The sequence below is a fragment of the Curcuma longa genome, chromosome 16 (assembly GCF_044706935.1).
Source record: "Curcuma longa cultivar G26 ecotype Majalengka, Jawa Barat chromosome 16, ITB_CL_G26_1.1, whole genome shotgun sequence".
NCBI classification, from domain to species: domain Eukaryota; kingdom Viridiplantae; phylum Streptophyta; class Magnoliopsida; order Zingiberales; family Zingiberaceae; genus Curcuma; species Curcuma longa.
In genome coordinates, this window is record NC_133876.1 from 3,877,546 (window position 1) to 3,894,457 (window position 16,912).

At 34.1% G+C, this 16,912-nt stretch overlaps 1 protein-coding gene across 1 annotated transcript in view; it reads left to right on the top strand.

The window, feature by feature from the left end:
• LOC141847211 (uncharacterized) overlaps positions 1 to 15,652 on the top strand; it is a 37,248-nt gene extending 21,596 nt beyond the window's left edge. Inside the window, exons 11-27 of the mRNA XM_074735196.1 lie at positions 170 to 318; positions 412 to 482; positions 570 to 743; positions 846 to 917; positions 4,856 to 4,957; positions 5,040 to 5,129; positions 6,882 to 6,957; positions 7,083 to 7,182; positions 7,283 to 7,352; positions 7,424 to 7,603; positions 10,080 to 10,202; positions 11,267 to 11,350; positions 11,469 to 11,653; positions 11,726 to 11,864; positions 11,951 to 12,010; positions 14,769 to 14,873; positions 15,243 to 15,652. Coding sequence (XP_074591297.1) covers positions 170 to 318; positions 412 to 482; positions 570 to 743; positions 846 to 917; positions 4,856 to 4,957; positions 5,040 to 5,129; positions 6,882 to 6,957; positions 7,083 to 7,182; positions 7,283 to 7,352; positions 7,424 to 7,603; positions 10,080 to 10,202; positions 11,267 to 11,350; positions 11,469 to 11,653; positions 11,726 to 11,864; positions 11,951 to 12,010; positions 14,769 to 14,873; positions 15,243 to 15,353 — 1,891 coding nt within the window. The 3' untranslated portion in view covers positions 15,354 to 15,652. The remainder of the gene's footprint in view (positions 1 to 169; positions 319 to 411; positions 483 to 569; positions 744 to 845; positions 918 to 4,855; positions 4,958 to 5,039; positions 5,130 to 6,881; positions 6,958 to 7,082; positions 7,183 to 7,282; positions 7,353 to 7,423; positions 7,604 to 10,079; positions 10,203 to 11,266; positions 11,351 to 11,468; positions 11,654 to 11,725; positions 11,865 to 11,950; positions 12,011 to 14,768; positions 14,874 to 15,242) is intronic.
• The last annotated feature ends 1,260 nt before the right edge of the window (positions 15,653 to 16,912 follow it).

Genomic DNA, 16,912 nt, shown 5'->3' on the forward strand with positions numbered 1-16,912 from the left:
TCGTTTTAATTAAAGATGAAAACTTCGACATAACTTGATATTATCAACCTTGGAAGGAAATAGTTTTTATGTATTTTTTATTATGGGTTTCTTTTATTGTTTCTTCTGACTCTTAATATATTGGTCGCTTTTGTCATGCTCAACTCATTGGCTATTTTTTAATAAGCAGGGGCCCAAATTATGGGTACCGTGGGAGAGTACTTCTTGCTTTTGAAGAAAATGGATCCTCTAAGGTTGGAGTTAGATTTGACAAACAAATTCCAGAGGGTAATGATCTTGGGGGCTTATGTGAAGAAGATCATGGATTCTTCTGCGCTGGTGATTCTCAGTTGACCTTGCTTTTTTGTTCTTGTTTTCTTAGTTGTTTATAAGTACTAGTTTTTTCCTCTCAATTAACTGTCTTTTATACAGCTGATTTACTTCGCCCAGACATCTCTGGGAGTGAGGAGTTTGAAAAGCTTGCAATCAATGAATTGTTAGAAGTATGCTATTTTGTTCTTATCCTTTGCATATTGATATACAGTTGGCATGCATTTGGGATGTTCCTTAGTACTATTATCTTTTTTCAGGTTGTGACAGAAGAAAGTAAAAATGGCCCTTTGATTGTTTTTCTCAAAGATATTGAGAAATCTATATCTGGAGTTACTGATTCATATATGACAATGAAAAACAAGCTTGAGTTGATGCCACAAGGTATTCTTATAGTTGGGTCACATTCACAGGTTGACAACCGCAAAGAAAAGGTAATGACCTTCTTTAACAGGTTTTACCTTCTGAACAATTTGTCTCAATTTTCTTTCCTTTATGTCTTCTATAATTTTCATGTGACAAAGTACTTTATGCAGTCACATCCTGGTGGGCTTCTTTTTACAAAATTTGGGAGTAACCAGACGGCCTTACTTGATTTGGCCTTCCCGGTACCTCTAATTACATTTCATGTGCTTGCATTACTGTTGGATTTTTTTACTCATGAGTTTGAATGTCTTATCATTTATATGCTTTATAGTCCATGCTTTTGATGCTATCATCAAATTGCTTCATTGATGTGGTATTGGGCTTCAAGCAGTGAGTAAAGCATGTTTTGACCAGAGATATTAGTTCATTGTCTATTATTTTCTATTCTAAGGTTTAAAATTTTGAGTCATGTCAGAATTTCAGTATATGATCAGAACGATATGGTTTCGGTACCGTATAGTGCCGTGCTGATATATGAATAGAGATACTATTTCATTGTCTATTATTCTTTATTCCAAGGTTTAAAATTTCAAGTCAGTGTCATAATTTCGTATATGATCGGAACGATATGGTTTCGATACCATATCGTGCTGTGTTGATATGCTTTCGTACTTTTAAAATATATTAATTAAAAATATTTTATTAACATTTGATCATTATAGATGCTTATTATTAAGTTAAATTTGAGATGTTGAATGTTGAGTTTAAATTATGATATTATCTCATGAAATGTTTGATTTTTATTAAGTAAAAATTGATTTAAGTTAATTGAAGTTGATTAAGAAGGTTTAAGTTATATTTAATTTAGATACATGTTGATCAGTGTAAAATTAAATCTAATATATATGTATAATTTAGTTTATTAGTAGTTTAAACCTCTTATTAGTAGTAATAAGTGGTTTTGATTTTCCTCTATTTACCTTTAATAGATATTTTTTTCTCTTTGTTTATTTTAGTGGAGGAAAAAAAATAATGAATGAAAGAGGGAAAAGATTAATAAGGAAGGAAAACAATTAATGGATAAAAGAGAAAAAAAATTAAGAAGAAAAATTTTAATAGGGAAAAAGAAATAGTTGTTTAAAAAATAAAAAATTCAACTTCTAAAATTAAAATAATTAAATCAAAAATCAAAATAAAAAAATTGTGGTTGCTACTGCGAATGCCACGACCTCATGGAGACGGCCGCGGGGGTCACGACATCCTTCACGCCTTGCAGTAGCCTTTGCAGGAGTCAGACACCCACTGTCGCGGTGTCGGTCGGTGGGCGGAACGGTAAGCTCCGCATGTGCCTACCGGCACTGCATGAGATTTAAAACACTGCTTTATTCCATAGGAAGGATGATGATTGACTTTTGATACATCAACCTAGGGCTTGTAAGGTCTAGGGGGGATGAATTCATTTAATTTCAGCCCTTGGTCTTCTCTAATTTCAACACTCCATCCCTTTATATTAATGAACCTTCTAAGCCAGACATGCAACTTATTGAGAGGAGAAGAGCTTGGTCTAAAATCAAATATATGTTCCTTGACCACCTGGCTGTAACTCTGAATGACCTCCAGTGCCTTGAACAATAGCTTCGGTTGGTGGCGCACTATTAACAATTTCATTACTTGAACAGCCTGGATTACTTTCTCAATTTTTTTTTCAGCTGCCAATGATAATCACTTTACTTTTTAAAGTGAAACTGGATGCTTTTTTTGGAGGATGTAAGATTTAGTTTTTGTTGTTCCTTCAGAAGTGTTGGGTTTGGTGTGATGAACTGTCTGTTGCACAATCATACCCTCCTAATAATATATGGCATGGTTTGCCACTTTTTGTTTTATTATTTGCAACCTGCCAATCTCCTAGTTTTCTAATTGTTGAATTATGTCTACCTACGTTTAACTTGCTCATTGAACTTAGTCAAGCCAATTCTTATAGGCAAACTATGAGGCATGAGCAATGTCAAATCTATGATAATCCCTAAGATTACATATTGTGAATATTTCTTTTATCCTTGGATATTTGTCTCTCACCTCCTATATTTGTTGGTATCAGTTATGTTGATAATGCTTGTCACTTTACTTGCATGTTGTGCTTGAGAATTAGTTAGGGATCAATTGTACTACCCAAGTCATTTTTGACTTGTTATTGGATGGACAAATTTGCTATTTGGGATTCTTTAATGAGTGATAGACATGTTGTGCAAGCAACAATACTCCTTGCCAATCCAACCGTGTCCCCTTGTTTTGCAATTAAATGCCATGCTCACAAGTCACAAGAACCATCCTAATCTTGTGAGCGATGAGATTATGAACACTTCATCCATCTTGTTGCTTGGGGAGTTAATGTAATATTGTCGAGTAGATCACTATTCATTCTTCACATTCTGGAGACGAGTAATGCAAGATTTGGAGAAATGGAGCATCCATTTCTTATACCTATGCCTTTTTTAGTTATGATTGTGCTCTTCAAGTCCAATAGGATGTTACAAGGACCAACACTCTCATCAATGTATGACTCTCATTTTTATAATTTTTTTTTTCTAAAAGTATAATGCAACTGACTTTTAATTCTCATTTGCTTATGTTCAGAGGTAAACAAATTAAGTGGAAGCAAAATCTTGGATTAAAACTCATTTGAATTTATCTTTGCATGCTCATATTTGCACTCTCTTGGAGCAATAATAGACATTGCTCATTTTTTCTCTTGATATTAACAACCTGTGATTATCATAAGAGTGGAAACTAAAAGCCAACTTACCTTTTTTTCTTTATAATTTCCTCATATTTGCAAATTAGGGTGGTTTTTGGCATTCATCCTCAATTTGAAGGGGAGATATCTTTTTAATATTAGATAAAATCAATCAAAATGTCTTTTGAAAATTTTCATCGATGGACTTTAGTCTAGAGAACTACATTATAAAAGTTTCTTTGTTGCTAAATATTTTACATTTTCATTAACTTAATTTTCACTAAGGTTGCCTTTAGTAGGTGGGAATGGGATGTATTATGAATGAAATATTGAATGGAATGTAATGCAATGAAAATGTGGTTGTTCCATTTTATTCTTTTGTTTGCTTGTAATAATAGATTGATATGACTAGTGGAATGTATTAATCTATATTTAACTATTTTGTTTGTCTAATTCTTTCAATTAATTTAACTGGTTTGCCTGACCTATCAAGACTCGTAGTACTAGTTTGCCTCACTTGATCAACCTGATTGATCCTTGTGACGAGAATAGTTTGCTTGACCACTTGGCATGATGGGTTTGCCATACCCGCTCAGTCTTGACCACTTACTTGACTTGATCTGTTAGTGTGGCTTGACTGATTTGCCCAACCTAATAAGGCTGATTTGTCTGATAGGTCTATTTGTGCTAACCTGTTTGCCTGTCTTGATCGGTCCGCCTAGACCCAATCAACCCCCTCAGCCTGCTTAATACTCCTAGCTCGCTCGACCCATTTGAGCCACCTGCCTTGATTAGTCAATTCAGTCAGCCTGACAAATTTAGCCTACTTTCCCTTACTGTCCTACTTGGTTTGCTTGATCTGCTGATTAGCCCCACTTGACAAGGTCAGCACACTTAGCATGCATGCTCAACATGGACAATCAACTCAATCCGCCTACTTAATTCACTCATTTTATTTATCAACGATTTAAATGAAGCTTTCCTATCATAAAGTAAATTGATTGACTCATTCTGTAGAAAATATCATTCCCCCTAAATTATCCATCCTAGTTGTTTGTAATGGAAGCTTTGATGGAACAAATTATTTCAATTCTATTCCATTCATGCATACCAAACACAACCTAGGTTCATTGGACTATCTAGAAATATTGCTTTATAGAGTGACTTTTCAAGTTTTTTTAAAATAGGGTCATTTTTTTCATACTGGCCTGTGCTGTAAATTTCTTACTCTACCTTTTTGTCACCGATGTGTGCTCCATCATATTATGTTTGACACATCAGTAGCTACCTATAGTTTATCAACAATTTTATTTTATTTAGTTGCATTTGGACATTCAAAATGTTATCTTGTTGGGGCAGTTACAATTTGCCTCCAAGCAATAAAAACTGAAATAAAATTACAGTTTAATTACACATGTTTCAAAACTTTCATCCTGGAATGGCCAGGACAACTTTGGGAGACTGCACGAAAGAAGCAAGGAGATTCCTAAGACGATGAAACAGCTCTCCAGACTTTTCCCCAACAAAGTCACAATTCAACTTCCACAGGTTTAAATTGACATCTCATATTTGTATGTACCCTTTATTTTCATAAGAATTATCTTTGTTTAAATACTAGAATTTCTGGCAGGATGAAGCCCAATTGTCAGAATGGAAACTGCAGTTGGATCGTGATGTTGAAACTCTTAAAGCCAAGTCTAATGTGCTCAGCATACGATCTGTAAGTCTAATCTTTTCTTAGGAGCTCAAAGTGCTGAGCCATGTTTTGAATTTTTACCTTTTGTTTCTAAGAAATCAACATATGCCACTCTCACTCATGAATTTTTTGTTTGTTTGTTTTAGCCGTCTTATTTGTCTTGGCTGTTTAAATTTTCTTTAAACCTTAGATGAAGGTACTGAAGTAAACTGCTGCAGTTTGTATATTAGGAAATATTAATATTAATTCAGGTCCAAGCTTTGGCACTTGGACATTGATTTTCCTTATGTTGGTTTCGCGTTTTAGCAAATAGCTTATTGCCAATATGCAGGGTAAATTCATGGAAAATAATCATTTTCCTACGGGTGCAAAATACATAACATAACTCGGCTGGTAGGTTAGCATTCCTAGAATTGGTTGATGTTGCTTAATCATCATCACATTGTTAAAACCTGCATCCCATTTTCAAATTAATCAGGAGTTTTTTGAAGTTTTAGTAGTAGTTGGGCTTTTAATTTGTTTACCAATTTTATTTATTTTTAACTTAATTAATAAATGACAATCCTCTTATTATCTGTTCTAAGTAGTAGTTGACCTTTTAATTGCCTATTTGTTTGATGTTTTGTCTGTTCTATCTTTTTTAGCAAGAGACCAATCATGGTATTATGATAAAATTGAGCTTTAGCAGATATTTGTTATGTTAATCAAAAGATGATATGGTATTCATAGTATTATAATAAATATTGAACTATAGCAGATCTATTCATTTTTATATATGTTTAATATATATCCTCCCAAAAAATAACTATTGAGTTCTAGCACTCCTCAAGTTTGAGGATAGAGAGTGATCATGCCCAGCTTATCACACTATAGGACAGGTCGCTTTGAGATGCTTGATGTTGACATGCAGAGTGTATTTCTCAATTTCTGGATGGGGGAGAGGAAGCCACTGGACCCAGCTCAACTGCACAGAAAGGTGGGCGATTCGACTTGTGGAGGATGTAAGTTTCATAGTGAGCAGGTGGTTTTGGCTTTTTGCTTTGATAAGTCCATAGAGTGGGCCCATGTTGTCAGCATCTTGTTTTCACTTGGTTATGTTGTGGCCTCTGCATATTTAACAGAGAGCTTGCTGTAAACTGGCCTTCTTCAGAGTAGATTGCGAGTGGAGGTTGATGCTGGGTATCACTAAAGATTTCTGCTACAAATCACGTGTTCATTGCTTCACGTGGCAGGGGTGTCTGGGATGACAATGATGTTCTACTAGAGAGGGTGTTGGAGTTGGGACATCTAGGAGACCCTGTTGGATAGAAAGAAGACAGGTAGTGGGAGGAAAATGAGTATTTAAGACCTCAAGGAGGGGAGAATGCAATCTATTTTCCCATGCTCAAGGCTTCCCACTTAAACAGGGGAATAAAGAAGAGATTCTGAGAGCAGAAAACCTTAAATCTCCATATATCTCTTACACCAAGTTTAGTGGGAAAAAATTAATTATATTTGATCAAAAAACAGATAGTTAAATGGATATATATTAGAACATCTAATATAACTCATGATGAAACAAGCTATGTGAGACTCAACAAGTTATTCTAACATGTATAATATGAAATTGTGGTTACTTAATGTTCCTTTGGCTTCTATTAGTGCCCTCTCTTTAGTCAAGCCAACTCTGGTTAGTAGTCATGGATGCTTGGAGTTTTCCTCTTTTCTATTCTTCATATTGGTATTACAAATTTTGGATCAGATGTACTACCATCTTAAGTTTTTCATCTTATACAGTTCTTGAACCGGTGTGGTTTGGACTGCAATGATCTTGAAACTGTATCAATAAAGGACCAGACACTCACAAATGAAAGTGAGTTGCTTTCTGTGGCCTATCTATATTATCACTACCATCATTTCTAATGTTTCTAAAAGAATATATATATATATATATATATATATATATATATATATATATATATAAATATTTTTGGGCAGATGTGGATAAGTTAGTCGGCTTTGCTATTAGTCATCATCTCGAGCATGGTACAAATGAAGCCTTGCCAAAGGATGCAAAGCTCATTCTCCCCAGTGAAAGGTTATTATTATATTCTGGAACATTTGAATTATGTTTAGGTGGCATGGAGTCTATATAAAACTGCCTCTAATCTGCTTTAATTGTTATCAATGAATGGCAGCCTTATGAATGGGTTAAGTATGCTGCAGAGCATTCAAAATGATAGCAAGAGCTTAAAGAAATCACTTAAGGTATAACTATGAATTTCTTTGGTTATACCATTTCAATGTGGTTATTTAATTTTCAACTCCCATTGTTTCAGGATGTTGTTACCGAGAATGAATTTGAGAAAAGACTTCTTGCCGATGTTATTCCACCTAATGATATTGGAGTTACATTTGACGACATTGGAGCATTGGAGAATGTTAAAGGAACACTGAAAGAGTTGGTGATGCTTCCCCTACAGAGACCAGAATTATTTTGCAAAGGACAATTAACAAAGGTGCTTTACCTTGATTTTGCTCCTGACTATTGTTTAGTGAGTTCTCTAATTTTGCATACCAAAAAAATCTTGTGTTGTAATTATAAGTTCCTACTAGACTATTAAATTCAAACATAAGTTGTAATTATATGTTCCTACTGCTCTGTTAAATTGTAGTAAATTGTCAAAACGATTTACCCATGCACTCATCCAAATAAACCCATATCTCCTAATATGATTATTATATATTACTTATTTCTTCACCTAATCTCATCTGTCATAGCTTATCACATTTTTCATATCAGAAAGTGCCATTGAAACATTTTTAGGAGTAGAATGAGACTCTTGAGTAAAGGAAGAATAACTAACTCACAAAGACTTATTAAGAGATGCAACGAGAGAGAGGATGTGAAGTAATGCATTTGCAATTACTTTTCTGAAGAGTGATGGGAAGTTCAAGTCAGAAGTGGATTCTGGATTGTGGATAATGTCAGGAGAGTAGTGGAATCTCAAGGAGCAACTATAACATTCTCAGCTCTTATTCTTTGTTACAGGCCCATAATGGTTGGCACTTTTGTGCTAGTGGCACTGCGCTGGAGAAGATGATAAGCAGAGAATGGAGAAGGAAGAGGAAGTGCCTCTATGATAGCTTGAAGATGATTGTGATTGAGAAGCATGGAGTGTGCTCAAATAGGATTACATCTGCAGAAAAAAAAACACATCACTAGGAGACTAAGATACCCTTTGTGTGCTAGAGTGCCGAGGAAGAACACTTATCAAATGCCTGTGGTGGAAGATAATATATGCATTCACACAGGAAAATAATCGTAAGGGACTTAACCATTAAGAGCAGTCTGCCTTGAGACTCAAACCCTACACCATTCACTTTCTTGGTCCTTGAATCCTAATTGGAAACAGAATTGCAGTATTGAACAATGGAATGATCTAGTAAGTTACTGATAATAGGTTCAAAAGAAATTCTGGTATAAAATGTAGAGGAAAATGATGAGGATGGATCCATAGAACCTATCCAGTGTTTTTGTACAATGAGAGATTCATTGGCTAGCTTGACAACTGTTAAGAGATGTTGATATAATACTATAGAAGGAGTTGATGTTACCAGATATGTATTTAGAAGCTTCTTAATTTAGGAGATATGCCAGGGCAGATGTGGAAGTATCTTTATGAGTCACCAAAGTAGCTAATTGAGATGATGCATTTTCTTTAGCTTTGGGGCAGAGGAAGCTGACGTACTACCCAGCAGCAATTTATGACAATGGAGCTAAAAATGGATTCCTTATCAGTTGGTGGTTCATTCTATGGAGGTGGTTCAGATTGTGCTATATGAGCAACATATGAGGGATGATCAAGTAGGTATTCATAACATCTGTGCTTTAAGTGTACTGGTTTTCCACAGGAAATGCACTATCTAGGGCTGTCCTATTCTCTACCTAACCTCACACCTCCCCTTGACTATCTTCATGAGACCCACCAGATTGTGGTTTAACAACACCAGAGTGCTCCAACATATTTTTCGAAGTTGGAGCAGAGGTGTTAGAGGCGCACAACATCCCATGTAAGTGTCAGACAATATGGGGCTTAATGTGCCTCCAAGAATTTGAATTTTCAATGGTGCAAGTTCAGGCACATAGTAATAATAGCAAGGAGCTTATCAATGTAATCTGAATGACTCAAGCATTATATTTGCACATGGTAGACAATCTGAAGTTATCTTTGAATCCAATGACAGATTCTGAAATTGACCAATATGGTAATTATTTGTCTATTAGATTTTCTAAGTGAAAAGAGATTTTCAATCATCTCGTAAGCACCAAATACGGTGTCACTTTAGAGACTGTTTGCATCCATGCTTGGTAGCAACAGGAACCATTGAAAGATGCTCATAAGGCTCGGATTAATTGCCAAAGGAGGGCCAATTCTGAACCGATAACTCTCATGGCCAAATGCTTTAATTGCTCTTGCCTGAACAAACTTCGCCTGCTGCAACCCTGGATGCAAGATATTCCTGTTAAGTTTCTCAATGGTATATTGGTGATAAGCATAGAAGCCCATAGGCTTGGAATAGCAGGAGGACAAACAGATGACCCATTTACTTGCTGGTAATACCCATTTATGAACTGATCCATTTAACACAAACTCAGACAAATTTGTTGGTCACGTTGTGTCGTGTAAATTGTTCCTGACATCTATTGTATCCTCTTTTGTTTACTTGTATAAAGTGCATTTCCAGTAATACCTTTAATGCATTAAATTTGTTTTCTCCAATTATATTTGGTTAAAGAACTTTCTTCAACTACTTTTTCTGTGTCTCCTTCAGTTGTATTTTTGGCATGGCACTAGAAATTAAACATTGATGGATACACTTCTGAACATACAATTCTATGCATTTGCATTACTGAAGTTATGATGAAACGTTGTGCTTTTTGTTAGGATCCCTATAAATTTAAATGTTTAACTTTCTTTTCTTGTTTTCCAGCCATGCAAAGGAATTCTGCTCTTTGGACCTCCTGGCACTGGGAAAACCATGCTTGCTAAAGCCGTTGCTACAGAAGCAGGTGCAAATTTTATCAACATATCGATGGCAAGCATCACATCCAAGGTACGTATCTTGTGTAGTTGCTTAAAAAAATGCGTTGCCTTATTGAGTGGTTTATGCTGGCATTTGTGGTATGCAAGGCTCAAAATCTGTCGTCAATATTCATGTCTACTTGCCTTGAAATTCTCAAAATAAAGGCCAAATAAATGTATTCTGTTGTCAGCTGAGGTTGAAATATGTATAATATAGAAAATTATTAACTATCAAAATTAATAACTATCAATTTGGTTTTGTGTATGAGAGATCTACGGATGCTGTTTATTTAATAAAACTGGAGAAATATAGAGGAAATAAGAAAACCTTTTTTTTTCTATTTAGAAAAGCTTACCATGGAATTCATAGAAAGGGGTGCTAGGTTTTAGTGAACAAACAAATATCTGACAATTGTAATATATGATAATGGTCGTGCATTCTTGTTGTTAGTGTTAGAGCTACTGAGAATATGGCATTTTACATCATTATAGGTTTACATCAAAATCAGTTCTATGCTTCTATCTTTTTTACGTAACTGCTAAATGATTTTACTAGTTTAGCATTAATTGATAGTTTAAATAAAATAAACTTGAGAATTTGAGAGAAGCTTTGGAAGGTAAATTTGAATTTATAAAATGTTATTTCACTAATGAGAAAACAAGTCAGCTAACAGTTAAGATGGCGATCAAGAAATTCCTGTAAGAGTTGTTATTTTTTTATCTATTATTCAAAAAGTAGGAGATATTGTTGAAAATATTAGTGACGGGATAACGATTGGGTTTTCTAATGTATAGGAGTAATAACAGATATGAAAATGATTAACATGTACGTGGAGTTACTATAAATGAAGAATTGAAGTCCTATATACATGTTTAGTGACAGCTAATTGATTCTTTATCCAGTGATTCATGTAGCAAAACCAAATAGTTAGAACTCACAAGGCTTATTGATATTGAGTTGTTGATGTTGTTCGTGTTGTTAGCTGAACAGGGACTTGTACAGAATGCCAATCTGTGATTTTTAAATTGATTGTCCTTTAGAACAGTAAAATTTATTTCCTTTCTAAATTTAGTTTTACCCATCATTTGTAACAGTGGTTCGGTGAGGGTGAAAAGTATGTAAAAGCAGTGTTCACATTAGCCAGTAAAATTGCCCCAAGTGTCATCTTTGTGGATGAGGTAACTTTGTTGCTTAGCTTTTATTGTGAGGATGGTAGAAACTTTGGCATCAATTTGTCTTCTGTTTTGTTCATTTCTATGTTTTTGAAAAGATGATTATGCCATTTCCATCTTATAGGTTGACAGTATGCTGGGCAGGAGGGAAAATCCTGGAGAGCACGAAGCAATGCGCAAAATGAAAAATGAATTCATGGTTAATTGGGATGGCTTGCGAACCAAAGATAAAGAACGTGTCTTGGTTCTTGCTGCCACCAACAGGCCTTTTGATCTTGATGAGGCTGTTATAAGGAGACTTCCTAGAAGGTAAATGTTGGGAATTGTATAATTTGAGTGTTACTCAAAATGATTGATGCCTTGAAGTGTTTTGCAATGCAGATTAATGGTAAATTTACCAGATGCATCAAACAGAAGGAAGATTCTGAGAGTAATATTATCAAAAGAAGAATTGTCACAAGATGTTGATTTTGATGTTCTTGCAAATATGACTGATGGTTATTCAGGAAGTGATCTAAAGGTTTGCTTTACTAGAAGTGCATTTTCATCTTGTTTCAGTTAGACGCTTGAGTGATTAAGAGAGCTAATTTCTTATAATTTTTTCAGAATCTCTGTGTGACTGCTGCACATTGCCCCATCAGAGAGATTCTGGAAAAAGAAAAGAAGGTCAGTGCTTAAGATTTTGGTATATGAAGGAAAGTGTTGTGAAGTAAATAGTTTTGATTAGCAGTGACAAGTTACCTTCAAATAATGGAGCATACCTTTCAAGATGTTGGTATGCTAAAGGAAAGTTTTGTGAAGATTATCATTTCATTTGACAAAAGATGAGAGTTCATTTGACATACGTAGTGGATTGGAGTGCTATGAATCAATAAAACTAGGAAGCCACACATGCAAAAATTAAATGTTGCAGAGATAAAAATGCTTAAGATGATTTTTGAATTACAGGACTACACCGATAATATCCAACATCAACCAAGCTTTATCTCACTAGATGAGATCGACTATATAGATTCTCCTACGTTGTTAGGTTCTATCTCTTATTATATTATCATCTATATTTAAATAAAATTTATTTTATTTTATCATTACTAATCACGCTTCTTTGGTCTTTCCCTTCCTCATTTAACATATATATTTGTCATAGTTTCACCTCGTCTAATTGGAATATTTATTGATTGTCTAAGTACATATTTGTACTATCTTAATTCTGTCTCTTAGAATTTTTCCTCAATAGACATAATCCTCTCGCTAATGTTCTCATTTTTTTATCTAGTTTATTCTCGTATATCCACACATTCACCTTTACATTCTTATCTCTGCGACACTCATTTTCTGCTCATGTGCTCGAGTCATAGTCCAACATTTAGCTTCATATAACATAACATATCTATCTGCTATTTTATAGAATTTCACTTTAAGTTTTAAAGGTATTTGACGATCACAAAGAGTATGTGACGTTCTTCTCCATTTCAACTATCCTGTTTTTATTCTATATAAGACATCTCTTTCAATTGTTTAATCTTTTTGCAAAATCGATCTTAAATACTTAAAGTTCTCAATTACAGATACTTTATCATCTCCTATCTTAACAATTGTTTGTTAAGTTTAAATTTTATATATGTCTTTACGCTACTAAGATTTTAATTTAACATTTATTTGTTCATGTGTCTCATCTACTAAAATAATATCATTTATAAATAATATGCACTATGGTAATATGTCTTAGATATATCCAGTGAGTTCATTCATGATTAGTATAAAAAGATAGCGATTTGAGTTTACGCTAACACTTTTCTTTTCTAGAATTCCCCATATAATTTACCTTGAGACTCTTATCATAAGTTTTTTCTAGATCAATGAATGTCATGTGTAAGTCTTATCTCTTTTCCTAATACTTTTCAATTAGTTGTCCAAGAAGATATATAATTTTTATTGTCGACTTTTCATGTATCAATCCAAATTGAATTCCAGTCATTGTTATCTCCTTAGTTTTTTTTCCTATCACTATTTCTCAAGTTTCATAATATGACTTATTGGCTTGATGCCTTTATAATTCATACAATTTTGTACATCTTTTTTTTATACAGGGGGATTGAGTACTTACGCTCCATTATTAGACATTTTTTTATTTTCAATATGAAGTTGAATAACTTTACAAGTCATTTAATACTTTGTTTCCTTTGTAAGTCATTTAATATTTTGTTTCCCTAAGTACTTTCATACCATGAGAGTCAATTCCTTCCTTCTATTAATATTATGTTTGAGGTGTATATCTAACACTAATAACCTATGTCGAGTAGGAAAGTTTTTTCTAAGGATGACCATGCAATCTTTACAAATCTTTCTATCCTTCTTCCTAACCGTAAGAAAGTAAATTTGTGATTTATTATTTTTACTTTTGAACGTAACTCATGAATGATTTTATGTATAAAAAACTAAAATCCAATAAGTGTTCAAGGGAAACTAAAGAAAATTTTAGATGATGCAATAACACTAATAACCAAATTGATTTGAATATTGATATAGTCTTGTATAGAGTTCGATGCAAGTAGCTATATAGCCAATGCCAAATAGTTGGGTAACACAATTTGATTTGATGATACTACTAGAGATTGTTAAGTCCATAGTTTCCATACTGCTGAAATAGCAAAGTGGGATATAAAGTTGGTGATGGTTGACACCTAGTGGATTATCCAACAAAAAAAGTTTGACCGGGATCTGGGGCTTCTGCTAGTGCAGGCTTTAGGGAGGTTCAATGCTGCTTGTTAGGTAAATGGCCTCCTTTCTGTTTTCGTTTGCAACATACGTCTGCCTGTTTGTGTAGAATGTGGGAAACCCAGCACACAGATCCAACTTCTAAGATATCTATGTCGAGGCCCTATATATGTAGCATTAATGACGCCAAAGTTTTGTCATCTCTGCAAATCCATATGACTGAAGATTATTGATGTAGATATTTTCATTTAATTATTCACACATGGACATGAATTGTTTATACCAACGCTTTTGAGATGCATGGTTAAAAGGATGCAGCTCTTAATTGATTCTATACCTGAATGCCTAAATGACAAATCAGTATCTGGATGAAATATTTACCAGGTGGATGCAATTTTTCTCAATACGTGAGCAACTTGCTTCTACTTGTGTGACGATGAACATATCATTTGTTAATTAATATAATATCATATATAAGAAGGGTTGCTTTCTTAATGATAAGTTTAGTTTCTAATAACACAACTCTAGTAGGTTTTCCAATATAGCATCACTTGTGATTCCAAGTCAGTTCACGCAATAACCAACATTGTTACATTGCATGCACAATGTTCTGCGTATTATGCTCCCTGTTTCACTGTTGCGTTTATGACTCTGCCATTGTTCATATTGTTCCAGAATGGGATTTATTGACTTTTGAAACGTGCAGGAAAGGACTTCAGCAATTGCAGAAGGTAGTTCTCTACCTACGCCATATGGAAGTGAAGATATTCGTCCCCTAAACCTTGAAGACTTCAAATATGCACATGAGCAGGTAATGTAGCAACATCGTACACGCACATGACTACAACTAAAGCATTTATAACTCTACTGGCTTGCCGTATACTAAACGTGCATCTTACACGCTTTCCGCCCCACCCCTCTTAGCTTGCCTTTAACATTTGCAGTTCATGGCATGAAACCATTATATGTATTTGCATCTTACATGCTTTCCGGCTAAAAGCTAAAAGTTTCCTTCCTTTGTACTTGTGCTGGTAAATTTACAAATATACTGATTTGCAAATGCGGTATATGTCATTCTAGTAGCTGTACCTTCAAGTTATTTTGGGCAGTTAGAGATTTGCCACCTGTAACATGAAATCCTTTAATGCGAAATAATTATTTGCGGAATTTTTACTTGCAGGTTTGCGCGAGTGTGTCATCTGAATCTACAAATATGAATGAGCTTCTTCAGTGGAATGAGCTGTATGGCGGAGGGTCAAGAAAGAAGAATTCATTAAGTTACTTCATGTAGGAGATCTCCATTTTGTGTATAGTCCTACCAAACCCCCTTTTGCAAAGCTAGCTAATCTGCCGATCAAAGTAGCGGCTTCGCTTGCCGATCTTGTATTTATTATTCATAGCAGTTATTTATCAACTTTTAATTTTCATCAAATGCAACTCAAGTCTTTATCGAGGTGGTATAATCCATAGTTTTTTTACGGTTACCTGTAATTTTGGACCTCAACATGGTTGAAGGCTTATTTATCTGTACAGGATCATGGTAAAAGTAATAAAGGGCCTAACTTATAGGGTTGGGTCCTTGTTATGCAAGTGGTTGGTGCGTCTGTCCTTAAATTCAGAAAATGCACAAGTAAAACTTGTATTTTTTTTTGAAAAAACATTAAAAATGCATAAATACAAGGCCTTGGGATGGATCATAGAGGGGTGGTACCGTTATGTACCTCGCTTTTATAAGGTTTTGAGATGAATAATAGAGAGATCATTCGGTATCGTTATGTACCTTGCTTTTATAAGGCTTTGGAATGGATAATTAAGGGGCGCTTGAGATGAGCAATAAAACAAAGTTTGAATTTTCAAGACTTTGGGATGGACAATAGAAGGGTACTCAAGTGATAAATTTATAATAATAAAATAAAATTTGAATTTTTAGGGATGTATGTCTTTGGAGAATTAATTATTCTCATTTAGGAGATTATTTGATATCGTTATTTACTCTCTTTTTAGGTGTCATTTTTTTCATTTGTTTATTGAAGAAAAATAATCTGTTCTTTTAGAGAATCTATATTTATTGTTGTAAAATATGATAATACTCATCTCAGGTGTTCCTATATTGTCCATCTCAACTTTCTAGATGAGAGACATGGACGAAGCTAACATGGGCCAATGTGAGTAGTTGCCATGGGCCACAAAACAAAAAAAAAGAGTTGGACAAATTAAAACTTCATTACTCTAATCAAATATTTAAAATTTATCGACAACAAATTGGCCATTCATCAATAAAATAGCTTTGAAGATTAATTACTCATGTTTTTTAGAAAACTATTTGAAGAATAATTCCTTACATCTTTATTTAATAAAAAAATGATTTCGCTCACCTCGAACGGTCTAATATCATCAATCCCAAAATAACCAATAAAATATAGACAGATAAATCAGGATTTGAGACCACGTAAGAAGGTATTATAAAACATATCTAGCAAATGCAAAAGAAATATTAGACATTCAGATCAGGATATTTACAGATGTTGATCCTGACAACCACACGAGTTATATAATGAATTGCACTCTCTTAAAGAACTTGCTATCTAATGTCGATACAAAAGACGTCTGTTGTCTCGTCGCTGCTCTTTTAGATATCATCGAAGTTAAGCTAAAAGTTATTCTCGTGATCACAAAATAAAAAAAAAATACACATTTTTACCTTAAGACATAATTGTTCGTTTCCTTATTCTCTCTGTAGCAAGCAACGCTCTCCGTCTGGACCATCTTCTGATTAAATCGAATACCGGACTTCTTTTTTTTTTTAACAAATTACATTCTTCCTAATGAAAAAAAATATCCAAATTTGTA